The sequence below is a fragment of the Panthera leo genome, chromosome D2, assembly GCF_018350215.1.
Source record: "Panthera leo isolate Ple1 chromosome D2, P.leo_Ple1_pat1.1, whole genome shotgun sequence".
Taxonomy (NCBI): Eukaryota; Metazoa; Chordata; class Mammalia; order Carnivora; family Felidae; genus Panthera; species Panthera leo.
Genome location: NC_056689.1, coordinates 81,835,411 through 81,851,065, shown reverse-complemented (window position 1 = coordinate 81,851,065; position 15,655 = coordinate 81,835,411). Strand labels below are relative to the sequence as shown.

Genomic DNA, 15,655 nt, shown 5'->3' with positions numbered 1-15,655 from the left:
CATGACCTGAGCCGAAGTCGGACGCTCAACCGACTGAGCCACCCAGGCGCCCCCCTTGAAATGTATTCTTAAAAGAATTCCCATTTTAAAGGTTTTTGATTGAACCATTTATGTTTCAGGTCCTTATCCAAAGAGAGCCAAGGGATATGCAGAAAAAGTTCTGTGATAGAAATTACGAATGAAATAGAGGGAAGAAAGTCTTCCCTGTATCAACAGTCAACAGAAGTCAAGTACAATCAATTGTTGACGATTGTTACTAACGTTAATTGGTAATTCAGTGAACTGGTTTACCTCAGTGGTGGTGATGGCGGCAGTGTGTGTGTGTGTGTGTGTGTGTGTGTGTATGTGTGTGTGTGTCTGTCTGTCTGTCTGTCTTCGGGCTGGATGGTCAGGAGAAGGGACATCAGTAACCTCCCTAATATGATCCAAATAGAAAACTTCTGGGTGTAAAGTGTAGTCAGTGTGGAAGGAAAACAAAGCAGGCGTCCCCACCCATCACCCCCACCCTCAAGCCTTCCTTGAAGGCCATATTTCACCAAGCTTTAGAAGACACCTGGAGGATGTGAATAATTCAAGACCCAGCCCTCCAATGAGACCCTGAAGAATGGACAGTCGAGATGAGTGTCTAAATAAAGGAGATTCATGTGCTTTGAATCCCAAACAAGGGCGACAGACCTGATTTTCATTTGCCCAAGTGAGAAACGGGCGTGTGGCCCACAGAGAGACATGTGGAAGGCTGCAGAAACCCACCCATTAGTTGGTTTGGTGTTTTCTTTCACAAAGAACACTTGATCTCAAATGAAGTCTGAACATTTTCTCTCAACATAAGTCTTCACTGTAAATGTAGACTCCGGTGCCTTTATAAAGTTCAGTCCAGAAATGAGGTTAAAACCAGCAGGAAAGCATAGGGTCCAGTAGTCCAGAAGGTACGAAGGACTAATCTGGACACGCACTGAGTTCCAGTGCAGCCAATAGCTCAAGAGGAGACCCCAGGCCAGGACTGCACCGTCCCTGAAACCCCACACATGACGACAACAAAATAAACGGACCAGCCAAACGTCTGGACACAAATAGAATAGTGTAAATCCGTGCCTCTCAGTCAGAATGTCACTCAACAGTCTGTACATTTGCCTCCAATAAATGAGGAAGGTTGCGGAATTAGGCAAAGGTTTTAGGCCTTCAATAAAACTGCTTGACAAGTGTAAAATATTAATTCAATCTGTCCAAATAGAAAGAAAATGATTAATAAAAAGGGTAGGGAGATAACATGAGGAAATATAAGGTGTTCCTCAGGATAAATGAGTTGAGGAATCATTAAAATTCTTATTACTTTGAGCAGGGTTTAAAGAAACCCTATCAAAGAAAGCAAAGTTCAGGAGAAGACAGAACCATTATTTCTAAATTTAAAGAAAACTTGACATTTTTCTTTGCAATCATCTGAATGGAAGCAGGTGATTGCCTCCCCAGGATAGACGATCACATGTCTTAAAGGCTACAATGTATGCTGATTATCTTAGGGCTTTGGTGTAGACCTAAATTACAAACTACAAGGTTTTCCCTTCATCTCTCAATGATCTATCACCTACGCTGTATGTCAATTACCGTTCTCTTGTACGGGCTAAATCTTCCTGTCTTGTTTTAATTGGTTGCAACCTCCACTCCTTTTGGCATGGAGGAGAGAATTCAGAAGGGACAAGGTCTACAGACAATGAATAATGTGACAATTTAATGATTCTCCGGCTTCTACTCACCATGCTGTGTGAAGAGGTCACTGTGAATGATTTCAATCAAGCAGTACAGCTTCTGAATGGTCAGCAAACCCATGGGAACATTTAGGATGAAATCAGTAAACATTTTGCTATAATGAAAAACACAAGTGAAAGAGTTTAGGGATACACAGCAAAATGATCCACTGTGTTCAAGACAGTACCTAGATGCAGGGTCATTAAATGGTCATTAAGCTCTACTAGAATATTGGATAATGCCCATTCTACAATATGGGCCAAAATCTCATCCAACAAAATGATGCTTTAAAATGTTGTTTTTCGCTTCATATCCACTCAAATGGCTAGAATCCCAAGGAAAGACAACAAAAAGTGTTGGCCAGGATATGAAGAAATGGGAGCCCCCATATCATGCTGGTGGGAATGTAAATCAGTACAGCCACTTTGAAAAACTGCCTGGCATTTCCTGAAAATGTTAAACACAGTTACCATATGATCCAGCATTTCTACTCCCAGATATATACCCAAGATAAATGAATATATATATATATACATATATATGTATATATATATATATATCCAACACAAAACCTTGTACGTGAATCATAGCAACACTATCCCTAATACTCTAATAGGGGAAAAACCCAGATGCCCATCACCTGCTGAGGGGATAAACAACATATAAGATAGCCATAAAAGTCATCCATAACAAGGAATGAAACTCTGACCCATGCTACAGTATTGATAAACCTTGAAAACATTATACCAAGTAAAAGGAGCCAGACACAAAAGGCCACATATTGTATAATCTCCTCCATATAAAATGCCTGGAAAAGGCCAACCTATAGACACAGAAAGGAGATTCATGGTTGCCTAGGGCTGGGGTGGGGACACAAAACGACTGTTAATGAGCACCAAGGAGCTTACAGGGGTGATCAAACTTCTAAAATTGCACTATGATGATGGTCACACAACTCTGTAAAGACACTGAACACCATTTAATTAAACACTCTGAACCTGGCAAACTTTATAGTACAGGTATTATATCTCACTAGAGATATTCTTCTAAAAATTTACTTTTACAGGGGCACCTGGGTGGCTCAGTCAGTTAAGCATCTGACTCTCGATTTCAGCTCAAGTCACGATCTCACGGTTCACGGGATTGAGCCCCACACTGGCTCTGCGGGCTAAAAGTGCACAGCCTGCTTGAGATTCTCTCTCTCTTCTCTCTCCGCCCCTCCCTGAATTGTGCATACACATGCTTTCTTGCTCGCTCTCAAAATAAATAAACATTTTTTTTTTAATTTAGTTTTACAAATAGTCAATAAAACTACGAAGAAGTCTTAGAAGGAGGGTTCTTGTCAGTAACAAAGAAATGCCGTTCACCAGTCATATCAGCAAGGTTCTGTAAAGGAATAATTCCAAGTACTGGCAAAGTTTGGGAAGACAGACACCAACATGCTTTGGTAGACGGTTGCTTGGACTCTTCGAGGACAACTGGATACTATTTGTTTAAAATCTTTTAAGAAAATGCAAAAAAGAAACAGAACAAAAAGAGAGAAAATGTAAAACCTGGTAAATCCATTTCACTGGTTATCCTACTGACCTAAATAAGGACAAGGTACTACAATTAACCTACCAAAAAACTTGTCCTAGTGTGTTGTATAATAATAAAAACTGAACAGAATCCACTACCCCTCGGTATAGCACAGTGGCATGTTCTTTGTAATTAAAACCCCAGGTTGGTCTCAAAGTACTGCCACCGACCAGCTAAGTTATCATGGACAAGTTACTTAGCATGAAAGTGGGCGAATAACAGAACCCAAGATTAACGAACAACGCATGGAAAGACTTCGTGTAAAGCCTCTTCTGTGTGGAGAAAGCACATAATCGACGTCAGTACCTACAGTTGCTACCTCAGTAAATGACAGGGGAGCATAGGATACAACACCGTGGAGGTTGTAAAAAAGTATGTTGCAGAAGACTATCGCACGATATGAGAAAACAAGATGTTACGCACAGAAGCTGACTGTAAGATAAAGAATATACCTGTTCATTTTTTTTTTGCTAATGTTTATTGATTTATTTTGAGAGAGAGAGAGAGAGAGAACACGCAGAGGAGGGGCAGAGAGAGGAGAGAGAGAGAACCCCAAGCTGAAAGCACGGAGCCCGACACGGCTCGATCTCATGAACCATGAGATCATGAGTTGAGCCAAAATCAAGAGTCGGATGCTTAACAAACTGAGCCACCCAGGCGCCCCACCTGTGTTGAATTTTTTAGGGGAATACATGTGTACTTATGTATGTGTATATATGTGCATGTGTGCAAATCCAGATCCTTCTAGTTATTTTTAGGTAGTAGAATTAAGTTTCACTCATTCTTCTCTGTGATCTCTTCTGTTTCATCGAAACATGAATCAATTTTCTAAATAGGAAAAAATACGCACATGATTTACAAGGTCATTTTTTTTCTTTTTTAAGAAGTCTGTAGATTCGGTGTCGAAGAGGCACAGAGGCATGTGTAAAGAGCCAAGTGACCACGAACAGACTGGACTGGCCCTGGAGAGGGGGTTCTTCCTTGGATCTCCAAGCACCGGTGCAAGCACCCACCGTGAACGCTGCCCTGCTGAGGGGTTAGGGTCTGATCCCCGTCCCCCGTGAGGACAGGCTGAGAGCGTGGCCATGGCCCATCCAGCCGCAGCCTCCCTCACTGCCTCTGTTCCCTAGATCTGAAGCTCTAAGAATCTTCACCAGAAGCACCCGGAAGATTCGTTAAAACCGAATGTCTGGGGCCCACCCCACATTTCTAACTCAGAAGATCTGGGAAGGACCCCAAGAGTCGTCATTTTTCTAACAAGTCCCCAGGGGCTGCTGATACCGTCTGTGCTGCAGGGACAGGACGATCCAAAGACCCAGGGCAGACGTGCTGCCAGTGGGCCCCTTCACTCCTTTTCTCGTTTAGGGAATATGCTAAGCTGTGAGCAGTGTTTTCAGTGTGTGGGAGCAGGAAATAAAGGTGTCCGTGCAGGACGCTGAATCCTAGGCACACCAGAAACCTGGTGATTTGTGGAGGAGGCCTCCCGGAAAGACCCCGGCCCCTCACTGCCCGGGCATGAGTAACCTACCGTGGATATAAAGAACGGAAAGGGTGACCATTTTTTACTCAGTGTAACCACTCAGGGGACACACGGACCTTGACTCACGTTTAGAGGGGCATTCGGGGCTGCTAAAAACGATGCCAATCCCCTGCAGGTAGTTTACAGTGTCAAATGTTAAATCAAAACCGAAATCAAAAGCAGACAAGGGCTGTGCTTTAGATGTCTGGGGTTAAAAAGGCTGCGTGTCCCAGTGGCTCACAACAGTCTTGTAGAACGCAGGCACACGTAGGATTGGGCAGGAAACACAGGTGGAAAAAGGAAGGATTAGGTCCCAGCCTCACTCCTTGGTCTGAAAGCCCAACAACCAGCTTCCTTGAGGTTCGGTTTGATTTGGTTGATATTATCTTAGGTGAGGACACCCAGCCCTCAGTTAAGAGCTCACAAAGAAGCCGAGTGTGTTGGGCAGGGTGGGGCAGCGAATAGAAAACCTCCTGTGTCAGGTATTTTAGGGGCTGAAAACACAGCCAAAGCCCAACCACCACAGTGAAATTCAAATTCAAAAGAATAGAAAAAGCCAAATCTGTATGATCTACCCATTGGGCTGCAAACAATCTTCTAAACAAAATACTCTGTGGGGTGATGGATGATGTCTTTTCCATGTAAAGTCATAATTAGGGAAGTGTCACAGACATCATGACCAGCATCTGTTCTAGAATGATCCAGGGCACTGACCTCTGGCAACATGAGACTGAACCTCGAGCCTCCCATAACTTCAATGCACAGAAAGGGGGGCAAGATGAAGGACGCGGGAAGACCGCACCTTGGGTGCTTCCTTACCTGAGCTCTTTGGGATCGAACACCAATTTCACATCGTTGACAATGGTTGGCAAGTATTTCAACGCTGCCCCCTGCAAACCAAGAGCAAAGACTGCTGAGCCTCGTGGAGTTTGGCAAAGGTTAATACGAATCTGTAATTACTCTGAAGAACCACAGACATCCCAAGAGGAGAAAGATCATTTTCTAGGTGAGGAGAGGAGATGGTCGAACACAACAAAAACAGAGCAAACAAGTCTAATCCACCAACAGTGGTGATCTGTCACATGGGTATCTTGGTACATAATAATTTAACAGAGGCCAACATTTATTGCCTGCCGACAAAACACCTATACCGTGTGCAGCTTTTGCACGATTTCCTCCTTCACCCTCACGAAGCTATGGCAAATGAAGACGCGTGTCCCTCAGAAGAATGCTCTATCATTCAAATCACTGCAAATCCATCATATTCAACATTTAAAATGATTGCCTTTGTTCCGTTCCAAAACTGTTTTCTGTATATCTGCGTATCCCTTAATTAGGAATCTTTATTTCTTTTCCTTCAGTAACCTTATCTCTTGTATTCATATTTTTTATCTTCTGGAAAAGCCACGCTCTCAAAAACCAGAGTGATAGTAATCGTGACAGACGCTACCACATGCTATGTGCTGTGCTAGAACCTTTGTATATTTTATCCTTAATTCCACCGGAGCTCCGACAGGGAACTGGCTGTGTTGGACAGCAAGCAAACTGCCAGTGGAGATGTCAATTACTTTGCCCCCAATCACACAGCTAGAGCTGAAGAGAGAAGTACAATTCAGTTCAGTGGGAAGCCAGAGCCTTAGCCCCCTCAGCTGTGACCTGACGGGAAAAGTTCTTGGATTTTCAGTCTGACCGTGGTTGCCCCACCTCTCTCTGTGACTCTATGTAACTCCTTGTACCGGGCTGGGCTCCACCTCCCAGAATGAAATGGGGGAAATAATACGCATGCCAAGCACATCCTGAGGTGGCATTAAAGTTCAAAATAAAATGAAAAGAGAAGAGGGTAACACTTTAAACACTGGGAAATACTACACTTAAGGCACAATTGTTAGCATTATTTTCCGAAAGCAAAAAGGTAGTGTTTAAAAAAAAAAAATAAAGTCAAAATGGAGTCACTTGTGCTAAGTAAGCCCCATGTCAGCACCAAGAATTCATACCTAAACTAACTGCAGTTTTGGCCTCTCCCAGGAATATAATCTTAAACTAGTCAATCTGAAATTTCCTGGTCAGCACAATAGAGGCTATCCACCTGTTAGACCCTTTCCATCCCTCAGAGAAAGATCGAGGAAGGCTGCTCTTTCCTTTTGCCTATAAAAGTCTCATTTTGTACAGCTCTTCAGGGCTCCTTTCTACTTGCTAGATGGGTTGCTGCCCGATTCACAAATTGCAGAATAAAGCCAATTAGTTCTTCAAATTTACTCAGTTGAATTTTGGTCTTTAACAGCAAAAGCCCACTTTAACATACTACACTGAATACATATGGTCAGCCGATGTGCAACAAAGAACACAAGCACCTCCCCCTCAGCACCAAATGAAACTCATCCCACACCTCACACCCTATACAAAAATGAACTTTAAATGTATCATAAATCTCAAACATAAAACTTAAAACTACACAACGTCTAGAAGGCACTTAGAAAGGACACCAAAAGCACAATCTATGAACGAAAAAGCGGGGCACCTGGGTGGCTCAATCGGTTAAGCGTCCAACTTCAGCTCAGGTCATGATCTCACAGTTCGTGGGTTCAAGCCCCACATCTGTGCTGACAGCTCAGAGCCTGGAGCCTGTTTCGGATTCTGTGTCTCCCTCTCTCTCAGCCCCTCCCCCACTCGCACTCCTCTCTCTCAAGAACATTAAAAAAATGAAAGCCAAAGAAAAAGAAAAACTAAAGTTCACCAAAATAAAAACTTCTGCTCTGTAAAACGCAATGCTAAGATAATGAAAGATGAGTCACACTCCGGGAGAAACTAATTGCGGATCGCATATCTGATCAGGATCCGAATCCAGCACAAACAAAGAACACTTAAAACTCAATCATGAAAAAAAAGTCTACCCCCCAAATAGGCCAAAGATTTGAAAAGACACTTTTCCAAAGATGCTATATGGATGGCACAAAAGCACTTGAAAAGATGCTCAACATCACCAGTCACCAGGGAAATGCAAATTAAAACCACAGTGAAATATCATTACCACCTACTAGAATCGCTGAAACACACACACACAGACACACACACACACACACACACACACGCACACACACACACGCACACACAGACACACACACACACGCACGCACGCACACACACACGCGCACACACACGCCTGACAATACCAAGTGCCATTGCATATGCTGCTGGGCTACATGCAAAACCAGGTCAGCAACTGTGGAAAAGCACGTGGCAGGTTCTCACAAGGTCAGACACGCACTCTCCGTCCAACCCAGCAACTGTACTCGAGTCCCGACCCGAAGAGATGAAACTTCACGCTCACACAAAACCCTGCGCGGGAATGTTTACAGTAGCTTTATAGGTAAGCATCAAGAGCTAGAAACAACTCACAGTGCCCTCCCTCAACAGGTGAATCCATGCAATGGAACACCACTGGGTAACAAGAGAGAGAAGTCGAGCCCCTGATACACACGACGTGGATGCATCTCAAATGCACTCTGAGAAGGAAAACCAAAAGGCTACGCAGCACGTGATTCCACTTTTAAAACAGTCCAGAAAAGGCACACCTAGAGGGATGGAGAACACCTCAGTGGGTGGAAAGGGGGGGGGCAGGGCTAGTCTACACTGGGGGATGGGGTTGATCCAGTCTACTATACAACTGTATGCAAACCGTACCTTACTTTTCAAAACGAATAAAAGCATATTACCTGGACAGACAGGCATGAGAAACACCTGAGAGAATGTTCCTGAATCTCAACACTGCTACCCTAAGAGGTAAGTGGTCGGATTCCAGTCACTTCAAATGAGTTCAAGTTTCTTAATCTGTAGCCTGGGAATATTCTGTACGTGCCTGAGACTCACGTAAGTGCTCAACTCTACTGACACAGTACATCCTCAGGACGATGTGTGGGCAAGATCTGTTATCCCCTTTCACAGACGAGAAAGTAGAGGCATCCAGGGAAGTCACGTGTCCAGATTCACACCGCTGGGATCTGGAGTGAGGCCGTGCAAGTCCACGGTGAGCGTGAAGCCAGCACACTCAACTGTCAGCACTCCTCTCCGCACTCCACGGTCCAGATGAGACAGGACCGGAAGGCAGTGCGCTAGAGAATCTCCGAGGCTTGTCTTCTCGGTGTGAACCCTGTCCTTCACCACCAGCCGCATCAAGGGATCCCAACCAGCTCCTCTGGAATTCAACTTTTGAAAAGAGCATCAAACAGAAACAATTTCATTCTGGTCTCAAGAGTTCTGCCTCAACTACCTCAGTGCCGCTTTGAAAAACTAAAAACAAAATATTCACCGAGAGGCGTCATAAACAGGCGTTTGCACAGGCTGACTGCTAGGGCCCTAAGGTGTCTGGTTTACTTTGTGGCGTCCCGAGGGGAGAAACGCACGAGCTTCCTGCATTTTATCCTCCACCAACAAAGCAAACCCTGCCGGCAGCAACTTGATAAATTCCATTTCGCGAGGAGGACGACATAGACAGTGACAAGTAAGACAGGTCTTCATGGTCACCTTCCACTTACCGCCCTGGGGCTGCGTTAACCAGGCAGGCTGAGCGCCAGAGCGGGGCTGGGGCTCCCCAGGGCTGCCCCCCACAACCCGAGGTCACAGCAACGCCCACGGAGAGGGGTGCACACCCACCGGGATCCAAAATGCTGTCCAGCGCAGAATTCTGCCTAACAGACCGAGATCCTACGGAGTGTATCTTATGGTTCGTGGCGTTTGGAAAGAACAGAGATGTACCACCCACTGGCCTTCAGCCCCGGATTAAGTAACAAAGGACAGAGGGAACAAGGAGAAAGGGACCAGCATGCGCACCTGGTGCCTATCCCTGTTCACTCTCCGCCTTCCCCCGGGGCTATTTCTCCTCAAGCCTGGGACCCCCCCCCCCACCCCACCCCGCCTCACCCATCTCACCTCCTACTTCAGAGAAAGACAAAAGCTGCCAGGAGAAAGAGCAGAGCCTCAGGAGTCCATCTGTCCAGGCAGAAGAGTCCATCTGTCCAGGACACCCAGGTCCACCTTGGGTGCCTGCCTCCAAGGGACCGAATCCTGCCCCTGGGATCAGCAAGAGGCCCCCTCGGTCTCCCCTTCTCCCTCCAGGAGACCCAGTCCTCACCCCAGCTGGTTCCTCTTCCCTCCGCAGGTGAGCCCACGTGGGTCTCTCATGATAAGTGCCCGGAGAGCCCCAGGCACCTCCCGCCTCTCATGCACAGGCAGCGCCCAGGCCTACAAGGTGCCCGCTGCCCGGCCCTCTCTCACCTCTGCCCTCGCAGCCCGGCCTCCGCCCCACCTCGTCTCCATTCCTGCCAAGGCCACAGGGGCTTCAGGCCTCTTCTCAGGTGACCCTTCCCATGATACTGCTGCGACCCCTCGCCTGCTGCGGCATCCATGGCCTCACCCCCAGGGCCTCCGCCTTCCTGGGCACTCGCGCCTCCCCAGCTCTCTCTGTGCGGGGCCCTGTCCCCACCATCTCTTCAAGGTGGGTGTCCATTCTAGACCTTTCTCCTTCCTCCACATACCCCTCAAAACCCCACCTTCTGCCAAGCCACGGAATCCTAGTGCCAACTGTCCGGGCTCACCTTTCTCCTGAGCGTCACGCCCACACACACAGTGGCCACCGCACTCCTGCACACGGCCGTCCCGCAGACGCTGCGGGCCCCACCTGTCACGCCCGCCACCCTACCTTGCCGGGGCACCTCGGCTCAGGGCACCACACAGCAGAGTCCCCAGGTCACAGCCTCCCCGGGATGCTCCCTCTGCTTCACAGCACTTCTGACCAACCACAGAGCACGGCGGTATCCTCACTATGAAGCGCCCCTGGTCCTACGACCTTCTCCCCTTCTACAGGTTCTACTCCCTGGTCCCAGCCACTCGTGTCTCTGGCACCGTCCTGGCTGACACCCGACCCCCTCCGGCTCACACCTGGGTCAGAACCTACGGATACTGCGGTGGCATCGCCCAACCGCCCAGCACCCTCAGGGGCCCTGGCCCTTCCTCCCCGGTGTCCCCACTCAGCGGCCTCCACCTCCACCTGCAGGACTCTGTCTCTTCCGGTTTCCCCCACGTACCAGGCCCTCCCTCTGCCAGCCGACAGGCCCGTGCACGCACGTCCCTTCTTCCCGGGCCCCCCGCCCACCACTCCAGCTGTTGCCCCAAAACACTCAAGAGTTAGCCCCTGATTAGTCCTCAGTCCTGCGCTTAGACATCATTTTCTTCAAGACCCGTGGATTCCGGGTTCGGTGTCTGGAGACACTCCTGCTCTGGGCTGCAACAGAAGCTTGGCGGGTCTGTGTCCCCCCAGACCAGAGCCCCACAGGCAGGGCGGGGCTGTCCCTTCTCTCTGGGCTCCCTCAGGCCCTGCCGAGGCTCCTAGACGCGGCAGACGCTCCGTGACGCCCCGACTGACAGAGCCCTGAATAAAATCACCTCTTAGTGCTCAAGAGACGCTCTACCTCTTTGCATTGGACCCACAGAAATCCCCACGCTCGGCCAAGGGAAATAACTCCAGTTTGATGAGACAGCCAGGAGAGGCAGGGACTCTGAGGTCCAGGCTGCCGCCGGCTCTAACTTTCCCGACCAAAGACTAGCTTTGCCCGTTTCTAATACTGGTTATTTGTCAAGAACCTCAAGTGTTTTGGTTTCCGGCCCTGCTTTCAGCAAAAGGCTTCGCTTCCCCTGACTGCAGTCAGGTCTCTTCCAGGTGGGAGGAGCCGGTGTTCAAGAGCTGCCCGAGACGTAGAGCTGAAGACAGGGAAGGTGGGGGGCTGCCGCGCGGAGGACGGAGAGTGCCGGTCGAGTCTCATCTACAGAAAGACACCTCCAGGATGGAAGGTCCCGGCTGCAGGTGAGAGAACCCACGCCTGCATGGTGCGCAGGGGGCAGAGCCGTCAGGGGGCAGAGCCGTACAGGGGACGCGGACACAGGTTCCTGGGCCAAGCTGACTGCGGGCAAAGCACGCCTCCACCATTTGCCATGTGAACGTAGGAAGATGGCATTTCCTGTCGCTAGTTCTCGTCGGTAAAACGTGCCGGTGAATAGCGCCTGCGTCCAGAGACTGTTGGCAGAACGGAAGGACGATGCGTGCGTGATACGCTCAGCACAGTCCCAAACACATCGCTGGTGCTCAACAGACGGTGGCCAACATGGCCACCAGTAACGGGGCAGGACAGCACATGACTTGGGCAAACACTGGCCTGGAGACCCTCTTTAACATGCAAAACTCTCAAACGTGACTCTATATCCAGAGTAAACTTTCATTTATAAAGTCCTATATAAAGTGCTAAATATTGAGTAGAATAATTTGCCAGATCATAGAATTCAGGATAATGGAAATGGGAGGCATTTGAGGTTTTTTTCTTTTTTCTTTTTTGTCTTACTTATATTATTTTTTAAAAGTTGGTTCGTTAACTTTTTTTAATGCTTATTTATTTTGAGAGAGAGAGGATGAGTGGGGCTAGGACAGAGAGAAGGAGAGAGAGAATCCCAAGCAGGCTCTGAGCTGTCAGCACAGAGCCCAACACCGGGCTCAGTCCCATGAAACGTGAGACCGTGACCCGAGCCAAAATCAAGAGTCAGACATTCAACCAACTGAGCCACCCAAGCACCCCAGAATGTTTTTTTTTTAATTTTAATGTTTTCTTTTAATTTGTTTAATGTTTATTCATTTTTGAAAGACAGAGACAGGCAGAGCACAAGCAGGGGTGGGGCGGAGAGAGAGGGAGACACAGAATCTGAAGCAGGCTCCAGGCTCCGAGCTGTCAGCACAGAGCCCGATGCAGGGCTTGAACCCACGAACCGCGAGATCATGATGAGCCAAAGTTGGACGCTCAACCAACTGAGCCATCCAGGCGCCCCTATTTTAATGTTTATTTTTGAGAGAGACAGAGACATGGTGGGGACGGGCAGAGAGAGAGAGGGAGACACAGAATCTGAAGCAGGCTCCAGGCTTCGAGCTGTCAGCCCAGAGCCCAACGTGGAGCTCGAACTCACAGACCGTGAGATCATGACCTGAGCCAAAGTCAGAGGCTAAACTGGCTAGGCCACCCAGGTGCCCCCAAACTGGTTCTTTTTAAAAAATCTTGCTCAGAATATGCGGAGGCCAGCATGTCAGCAGCCCCAAGCCCACAGTGCCCTGGCTGGGTTCCCTGCAAAGGGGGACAACCACCAATCAGCTCACTGGGGTGTGGCCCGGGGGACTGGATTGGGAAAGGCATAAACTCACAGCATGCGCCAAGAGACAGAGCTGGGTGCAGAGTGGAACCTCTTTCCTCAGCCCTCGAGGGGCCACGAGCCACAGGCCACAGAACCCGTGAGAGCAGCCCCTTCTGACAAAGCCCAGCCAGGAAGAGAACAGCACAATGCAGGAATTTAGATGATTTCACTGTTGTTAGCTTTGTTGATTCATCTCCTGGTTTTTTTTAAGACATGGTTGCACTAATCAAATCAATGTTTGCTTTCTGGGAAAGTTATCTCTTCAGGTTTGACTTTAAACCTAAGCAAATTGACGTAACGGCATTTTAAGTCCTAGCTTGCTCTTCTCTTTGAACTTGGCAAAGCTTCCATCTGCCCACCTGAGGAAGGACATGCCCAATTCTAAATGCACTTGGGCCTCAAGGCGATTGACACGTGTGCACTGGCATGCTGGGAACACAAGCTTGAGACCCAGCACGCCCAGGCACACGGAGGCTGTAGGTAGAGCTGAAATTACCACCAAATACAATAGGGCTCTCCACCACCGCGCACTGATTGAAAGCCAGCAAGCCACGGAAAGAACCAGAAACAAAATCAGAAAGAACCATGGTCGGTGGTAAAGCTATTTCTATTTCTATTAAAAGACAGGCAAGTTGCTGGGGACCCCTCCTAAAACGGAGTCCATTGCTTAATAACCTGGCAATCAAGAGCTCGTGGAATCCAGCAAATGCAGCTCCGGGGAAGGAAAGTGAAGTCGAATCAAACGGAGAAGAAACATACTGAAGGCCAAGTTTTAGAGGGAAAAAAATTGAATACATAAAAAGGAATAGGAAATGGCAGAAAATGCTAAGTTTCCTAACTGCTGAAATAGTTCAGGTTCAAGAAATTAAATAAATTTTATACTCTTCTCTAAGCAAATTTCTTTGTCATGCAGCTCATGAGAATGCCAACTTAATCCAAATCGTAAAACAAAACAAAAAAAATGCACCTTCTACTCTGTCTCAGTTTAATGTTGTAAGTGCCTCTCTGGCTAAAACTGCTACTACTGATGATGATTAATAGACACTATTTTAGGGTAAAGTTCAGGCTACATTACTCAGTATAATTATTTTAATTAAATCCATTAGCATATCTTTATATAAGATTACAAGAGCTATCGGTGATACAAAATAAGTTTTCCTTGAATAATGTATGAAGCAATTATTAATTTACATATTTCTCAAGAAAACGCATATTAAAATGATTCCATTCGGAGGTTTTGAGCTAAAATATATAGGGCCCACAGATTCTTCTTTCAGACCTAAGAGTTCCATCTTTGGAAGATTTAGGGCAGAGCCAAACAGCCTCAGAAAAAACAGAGCATTCTAATACAGGAAAATGCAGCCAGACCAGTTCGGCCAACAGGTGCCCTAGACCTGAGTTGCGCCTTTCACGAGGAATGGATGAAACAGAGCAGATGGCGACAAAAACAGAGCACTTTGGAGAGAGTCACCCTGCTCTATGTGTCTAAAGAATCCAGAACAACAACAACAAAAGAGACAATGACAGTGATTGTTTCTATCACTTAGACTCTATTATTAAGTAAGGCCTCCCTACATCTAATGTATCTTACACCTAAAAATAACTGTTCGCTTGATAATCAAGCTTTCTTTAAGCAGATATTGGTCTTTAAAATAGCATTCCCCATCCCTACCGCCAACGCTGGTTCATTCAATCCCAACTGACAGCTTAGCAACTGAAAGAAACCATTCCTAGGAGTAGCTTGATGTTTCAATATCACAAAGTCCAAAAAAAAATAACGAAAGAAGTACATATTTACTGATATCCTCCAACACTGTATCCGCCTACACTTAAAAATCAATGTCAGGGCCAACAAATATATGGGAAGATGGTGAACAATCATTAACACAAATCAAAAGCACAGTGAAATAGCATCTCACATCCATTAAGATAGTTGCTAGAAAGAAAGAAAGAAAGAAAGAAAGAAAGAAAGAAAGAAAGAAAGAAAGCCAGCCAGACAAGATGAGACGAGACAAGAGCAGGTGTTGACAAAGACATAAAGAAAATGGAACCCTTGTACGCTGTTGACGGGAATGTTAACTGGTACAACCACCGAGGAAAAACAATATGGAGGTTCCTCAAAAATTAAAAACACAATTATCATATGATCTGGCAATCCTACTTCTGGGAATACACCCAAAAGCAATGGAGGCAGGATCTTGAAAGTGAGGTCCACGTCCGTGTTCATCACAGCACTACTCACAATAGCCAAGAGGTAGAAGCAACCCAGTGCCCGACAAGGACGGCTCAATAAAGAAAAGGCGGTATATACATCCAAGGGAATGTAATTCAGCCTTTACAAAGAAAGAAATTCTGGCATATTCTGTAGTACAGATGAACCTTAAGGACATTATGCTCAGTAAAATAAGCCAGTCATAAAAAGACACATTCTACATGATTCCACTTATACAAGATATCTAAAATAGTCACATTCACAGACACAGAAAGCAGAATGGAGGCTGCGAGGGGCCGGGGATATCAGGGAATGGGATGTTGTTGTTCAATGGGGACAGAGTTTAAGTTGTGCAAGATGAAAAGTTCTAGAGATGTTTC

The 15,655-nt window shown here is 46.9% G+C and overlaps 1 protein-coding gene across 3 annotated transcripts in view; it reads right to left on the bottom strand.

Annotated features, from left to right (window-relative positions):
• Positions 1-15,655, bottom strand: part of DOCK1 (dedicator of cytokinesis 1) — a 521,064-nt gene that overhangs the window by 330,118 nt on the left and 175,291 nt on the right. For all 3 annotated transcript variants that reach the window (XM_042909101.1, XM_042909102.1, XM_042909103.1), the window contains exons 24-25: positions 5,660-5,730; positions 1,752-1,858 (exon numbers count right to left, since the gene is read on the bottom strand). In XM_042909101.1, the coding sequence (XP_042765035.1) occupies positions 1,752-1,858; positions 5,660-5,730 (178 nt within the window). The remainder of the gene's footprint in view (positions 1-1,751; positions 1,859-5,659; positions 5,731-15,655) is intronic.